Source organism: Coturnix japonica, chromosome Z, assembly GCF_054131305.1.
Source record: "Coturnix japonica strain WE chromosome Z, WE-NBRP24, whole genome shotgun sequence".
Classification (NCBI taxonomy): Eukaryota; Metazoa; Chordata; class Aves; order Galliformes; family Phasianidae; genus Coturnix; species Coturnix japonica.
Genome location: NC_140702.1, coordinates 6,891,252 through 6,897,433, shown reverse-complemented (window position 1 = coordinate 6,897,433; position 6,182 = coordinate 6,891,252). Strand labels below are relative to the sequence as shown.

The window sequence follows — 6,182 nt, the reverse complement described above, 5'->3', positions numbered from 1 at the left end:
TTGCTCTCACACACACACGCTGGTGCTATCTCTTGTTTTGGTGAGCGCACTGTTCTCGCATCAAAGCTGGTGGATGCAATGCAGAATGTACAGCGCTCAGCACACTGGCGCTTCGCCTTCAACTCCTTCTCACAGTTATTCTCCAAGTGCCAGTTATCACTTTTATCCTTTTCTTCCACATTCATCTCATTCTTTAGAACTCTAAGCCTACCCACCCCGCTGCCAACCCCTCATTCCAGCTGTGCATCCAGCTGGTTGCTCAGCATCCTTACGCCCCCCTCCACCTGTACCCTTCAGCTTGATCCTCCACTTCTGTCTGTGGAAGCATGGATGGTTTGTACAGCCTTAAAGCCCACCCAGTTCCAACCCACTTGCCATGGGCAGTGCTGCCAGGGCCTCACTCAAGTCCTCCGTCGTACCGGGCTGTCCGGGCTCGGTCCGTGTGTCCGGGGGCGGGATGCGCCGAGCCGGGATCGGGCGCTGACGCACGTCGGGGCGGGCGCGGAGCTATAAAGGCAGCGGGGAGCGTTGGGAGCCGGCAGCACCATGGAGAGCTGCCGGGCGCTGGCGCTCTGCGCCGTGGCGGCCGCGCTGCTGCTCAGCGCCCGCGGGCAGGGACCGGCACCGCCCCGCAGGGACCGCGACCTCGGGCCGAACGGAGCCGGAACGTCCCGGGAGAAGGAGCTGGTGGGGTTATGGGGGGTCATGGGGGGTCTGAACGGGGCGGGGGGGCGGGAGACGGCGGAGAGCTGACGGGACTGTGGGTCTCTCGGCAGATCGAGGCGCTGCAGGAGGTGCTGGAGAAGCTGAAGAGCAAGAGGGTGCCGCACTACGAGAAGAAGTTCGGGCAGGTGCCGATGGTGAGAGGGAGACGGGACGGAGACGGGAGGGATGGGCGGGATGGGAGCGGGGCGAGAATAGACGGGACGGCTCGGGGTCCGGGCAGAACTCTGAGCCCTGTCCGCATCCTGCAGTGCGACGCCGGGGAGCAGTGCGCCGTGAGGAAGGGGGCCCGCATCGGGAAGCTCTGCGACTGCCCGCGGGGCACCTCGTGCAACTCCTTCCTGCTCAAGTGCCTGTGAGCGGCGGCACCGGCACGGGGCAGCGTCCGCCCGACACCGCCCAGACATCCGACACCCGTGGAGCCGTTCTCCCTCCTGCCCTCTCCCCGGCCCTCCTCTCCCCGTTTGGTTTTCGTCCGTTCAGGAAAAGCCCGGCTCGTTCCTCCCCGGGACGTCCGCAGGCTGCGGGGCTCAGGGTTCCCCGGTGGCTGCGGGGCGGTAGGAGCAGGGCTGAGCCCGACGGGCCCCGATCGCCTCCTGCTCGGACCCCCGACGCCGGGACGGGGGGCAGCAGCGGCGCCGAGCAACGGGGAAGACCCGCGGCTGATGGCGGCAGGGGGGCGGCAGGGGGAACCGTCGGGGGAACCGTCTCTTTATCGGAGCCACCGTGAAGAGGGAGCTATCTGGATCCGTCGCAAACTACCAGGGGATATCCCAGCCGCCTCAACCAAATTTCTCACGTTTCTACGATGAACTGATGTACATAAATATGTCTGTCCTACGCTGGTACACTGTGCGTTTCGAGGAACTCATAACGTGGTTTAATCCTGTGTTCGTCTCTGTTAATAAAGTCACCGTTCTGATGATAGTGTTTGGGGAAAAGTGTTGATTTCACGCCCGGGATCCACAGGTTACGGAGCTGAGGCTGTGGCTGTGCCACCCCATTGGCTTCTTCCTCCTGTAAAGGGGGATCTGGAAAGCAAATTCCTGCCTGTCCCCTCAGCGACAACTCCTGTGTGGGTGTCCGTACCACAACCAGCTGCTGTTATTTCTGCCAGCAGAAGTGGAGGAAAAGTGCTCCTCCAAACAGCCTTCATAGCTGGTGCTAAGGAGGGCAAATTTAGGTGTGAGAGACAGAGATTTGTGAGGAAAAACAAAAAGAGAGAGATTTCTGCAAGGCATTTGTTTGTGTTGCTGTTGAAGTACACAAAGGAGACAGGAACAGAAAAATGGACCACAGATAAAAAGGAAGGAAGAAAGGAAAAAAGCACCGGTGTGTTCTTTAGTACTGTTGTTTTCTTGGATGAGGAGAAGCTCTTAGAATGGAGATTAAACAGCTGGAAACACACACAGAAAGCGTAAGAGTGGGGGCCATGCACAGGCACACAGTGCACGCTGCAGGACGTGTGTGCAAAGAAGGACAGGAGAGAAGCTGCAAGTGGTGGGAATGTGGGGAAGAGCACAGAGTCACAAAGAGCACGGAGGGAAGTGAGCAGGGAGGCATTTTCCAGGCACAGGTGGCAGCCCACTGACTGCAACTTCCACGGCCATAGGAGAGGTGCAATGGGGCACTGAGCAGGGCATGCCTGAGCTGGTGACTGCACTTCTGTGTGTCTTTATGGTGCTGCCCAGAGACACTGCGGGGACATTTGCTCTTCATTTCTCATGGAGTGATGTAGAATAATGAATTAATCTGTTTATTTATTTGTTTGGGTTGTCTGTGTCTCCATTTACTCTCTTTTCTCCATCTCCTCCCCCCCCCTCCTTTATTTCCTCCTCTTTGCTTCTTCGCTTCCCTCAGTGCTGCCCAGCCATGTGCCCTGTGGGCTGATGTCTCGGGCCGGACCTGGGGGGGCAAAGCGGGGTTAGATACCGTTCAATATCCTCATTAACGGCCTGGACGATGCTCTGAACTCCGTGTAGTCGGCGGGCAGTACAGAGCCGTCAAGCGCAGAAGGTGAAGATCGTCGGTCTCTGCTGCCACCTACGGCTGGATGGAGGAACGGGACAACGGGATCCCGGTGACACTTGGATGGAGGGGCAGCCCCACCAACAGGGCCGGCTCCCTTGGCCCAGGCGGGAGGGTCGAGCGCTGCCGCAATGCTGAGGAGCGCAGCGCTTAATAGAAAGTTGAGATGGCCTCTCAGAAGTCAAATAAGCCTCAAAGTTCTCTTTAGAAAGGGCTTTAACTCTGTTATCTCAGTTATTACGTTCATTTTCTGCCCACCTCGCTGCTCCAGGCAGTCACTGCCGTTATCTTGGGCTCCTCAGGAGCTCTGGAGCTTCTGGATGCTCCCAGTGCAGAGTTTTACAAGCACAGCATGCAGGTTCCAGTTCAGTGCTGGTGAAAATACATGGCCCTTGGTGGTGACTGTGTTGAAAAGTCTGCTTATGAGAGTGGACAGTGATAAGACAAGGGGGAATGGCTTTAACTGAGACAGGGGAAGTTTAGGTCGGATATTAGGAGGAAGTTTTCAGAGGGTGGTGACGCACTGGAACAGGTTGCCCAAGGAGGCTGTGGATGCCCCATCCCTGCAGGCATTCAAGGCCAGGCTGGATGTGGCTCTGGGCAGCCTGGGCTGCTGGTTGGTGACCCTGCACACAGCAGGGGGTTGAAATTGGGTGAGCAATGGGGTTTTTTTCAACTCAAACCATTCTCTGATTCTATCATTCTATGAGTCTGTCGCGCAAAACGCCACATACACGGTCCTTTGCTGCCCTCTGCTGTGGGATGGGGGTAGAACCGAACAGGAAAATCAAGAACTCGTGGATGGGCATAAGAGTTCAATAAACAGGGGAAAAAGAAGGTAAAGAAAAGGAAACAACAGCAACACAAAACGGTAACAGTGACAGCGAGAACTAACAAAGCAAGGGCTGCCCAGCACAACTGCTCAGCACCAGCTGGACAATGCCCAGATAGCTCCAAGGAGAGGCAGCCACTCCAGCCATCTTTGCAATTTATCGTTAGCATGGTACTACGTGGCATGGAGCATCCCTTTAGCTGCTTAAATAAGCTGTCCTCGTTCTGTCCCCTCCCAGCAATCTGTGTCCCCTCCAGTCCCTTCCCTGTCTGAGCAGCAGGAGAAGCTGAAAAGTCCTTGACTCTGCAGCACTGATGAATCATGGACAAATCTTCTGTATGTTATCAATGCTGCTTTCATCCTAAGTCCAAAACAAAGCATCATATCAAGCAAAAGTAACTTTAATCCAGGGAAAACCATCACAAAACATGCCCAGGGTGATGCTGGTGCTCATCTGGGAAGACTGCCTGCTCAGCACCTTTGTGTATTGATGTATTCTCGATCTCTCTTGCTGACAGTCCTGTGAAAAACAAGGGACCTTGCTAGTCCACAGAACCCACTTCAGTGACTGGATTTGATCTATTGATCACTAATGTCTGTAGACAGCTCTGCAGGTATAGAGATCTACAGATCATCAGAGTACAGAGGCTGCTGCTCTTTTTTCCTTAGTGTTACTGCACCTGTGAAAAGTCAGAGCTTCTGAGTGCCTGAGATGTTATGGGAGTGTTTTTCTATGGGAAAACTTTGCAGAAATTCAGTCAGAATATTAATAAAACAAAATTCACCGCAGATACTACCCATCTGCCATTCTCATGAGTATCAATCATAGGTTTTAAAGACATTTCTGGTGGGGCTGGAAACAAGAGTTGCTGTGAACCAGCTCAAGTGTTTTGTCAAGGCCCTTCAGGACAAGCATGCAATGATGAAGAATGATTTTTGGTATCTCACACTGTTACCATTACCAGAATTAGTTACACAGTAAACTGCTTGTTCTTCAAGGTGAGTTGAAGAGTGAGTTCTTTTTTCTAAGTTCAGGCTGAAAACTGCTTGAATGAGATGCCATTTTCCAAACCATTCTCAGACATCACAGCAGATATTACAGAGAACAGAGCATCAGAGAACCTTGAAGAAGGAAGGAGGGGTGGTGGCATGGCAATCTATGTTAGAGAATGCTTTGATACTGCTGAGCTTTAGTCTGGGAATGATAAGGTTGAGTCTCTATGGGTAAGGACCAGGGGAATGCCAACAACACTGGCATCCTGGTGAGGGTCTATTATAGGCTGCCTAATCAGGATGAAGAGACAGACGAGGTATTCTACAAACAGCTGGCTGAAGTTGCATGATCACCAGACCTTGTTCTCATGGGGAGCTTCAGCTTCCCTGATATATGCTGGAAATACAACACAGTGCAGAAGAAGCTGTTTATGAGGTTTCCAGAATGTATGGAAGATAAAATCCTGACGCAGATGGTAAGAGAGGGTAGGTGCCCCACTACTCCTGCTGCTCACAAACAAAGAAGGACTGGTGGGAGATGTGGAGGTCAGGAGCTGTCTTGGGCAGAGTGACCATGAAATGGTAGAGTTCTTGATTCTTGGTGAACTCAGGAGAGGGGCAGCAAGACTGCTACCTTGGAGGATGGACTTTGAAATGTTCAGGACACTGGTAGGGAGGCTGAGCTTCTCAATGCTTTCTTTCCACCTGTCTTTGAAAGTCAGACCAGTTTTTATCCTTGGGATACTCCGCACCCTGATCTTAAAGTCCTGGATGGGGAGCAGAATAAACTCCCCACGATTCAACTGGAAGCAGAGATTTAGAGACCTACTACTCTACCTGGACAGACACACACCCACGGGGCTGGATGGGATCCATTTGAGGGTGCTGAGAGTGCCACTAGAAGTGATATCCATGTCACCTTCCATCATCTGCCAGTGTTCCTGGTCAAACAGAGAAGTCTTAGAGTACAGGGGGCTTGTCAGTGTAGCTTCCATCTGTGGGAATCGAATGTTGTTTCTGCATCAGAACAAGATAAGAATTTTCTTAATTTCATGGCCTCTGCTACAATTTGGGTTCTTTACTAGAACTAATAGTTCTTTCAGTGGTCTTTCTACTTTATTGGGGTTCTCTGATAGTTTTCACTGCTCATCCTTTGTATAAACCTTCCCCAACAACGCATACTCAGTATATAAGTAAAGTGATACATACATACATACATACATACATATCCATAGAGATTAGGTAGATGAAGTAAGTTATAAGCACAAAGACTGAAGCTCCTGTCTGTCCATTGCAACTGTTAATAAAATCTGCTTTTATCAGAGATACTGTCCTGATGAAATTATTTGGATATTTCCAACACATCTACAAGAAGGGTCATAAGGAGGATCTGGGAAGCTACAGGCCTGTCAGTCTGGCCTCATTGCCAGGGAAGGTTATGGTGAAGATCACCCTGAGGGAGATCATCATAGTATCGTAGTATCACAGTCTCGTGCGGGTTGGAAGGGACCTTAGAGATCATCAAGTCCAACCCCTGGGATTCGAGCCCCTGTGTAGCAGAGCGGCACTTCTAGCACTTGCGCCACAGGGGGGGGATCACACATCA

At 52.2% G+C, this 6,182-nt stretch overlaps 1 protein-coding gene across 1 annotated transcript; it reads left to right on the top strand.

The window, feature by feature from the left end:
• Window positions 1-513: 513 nt before the first annotated feature.
• CARTPT (CART prepropeptide) lies at window positions 514-1,650 on the top strand. The gene is made up of 3 exons (XM_015849946.3): window positions 514-687; window positions 777-860; window positions 975-1,650. Exons 1-3 carry the CDS (start codon window positions 547-549, stop codon window positions 1,080-1,082), a joined length of 333 nt encoding a protein of 110 aa, XP_015705432.1. The 5' UTR covers window positions 514-546; the 3' UTR covers window positions 1,083-1,650.
• Window positions 1,651-6,182: the final 4,532 nt, after the last annotated feature.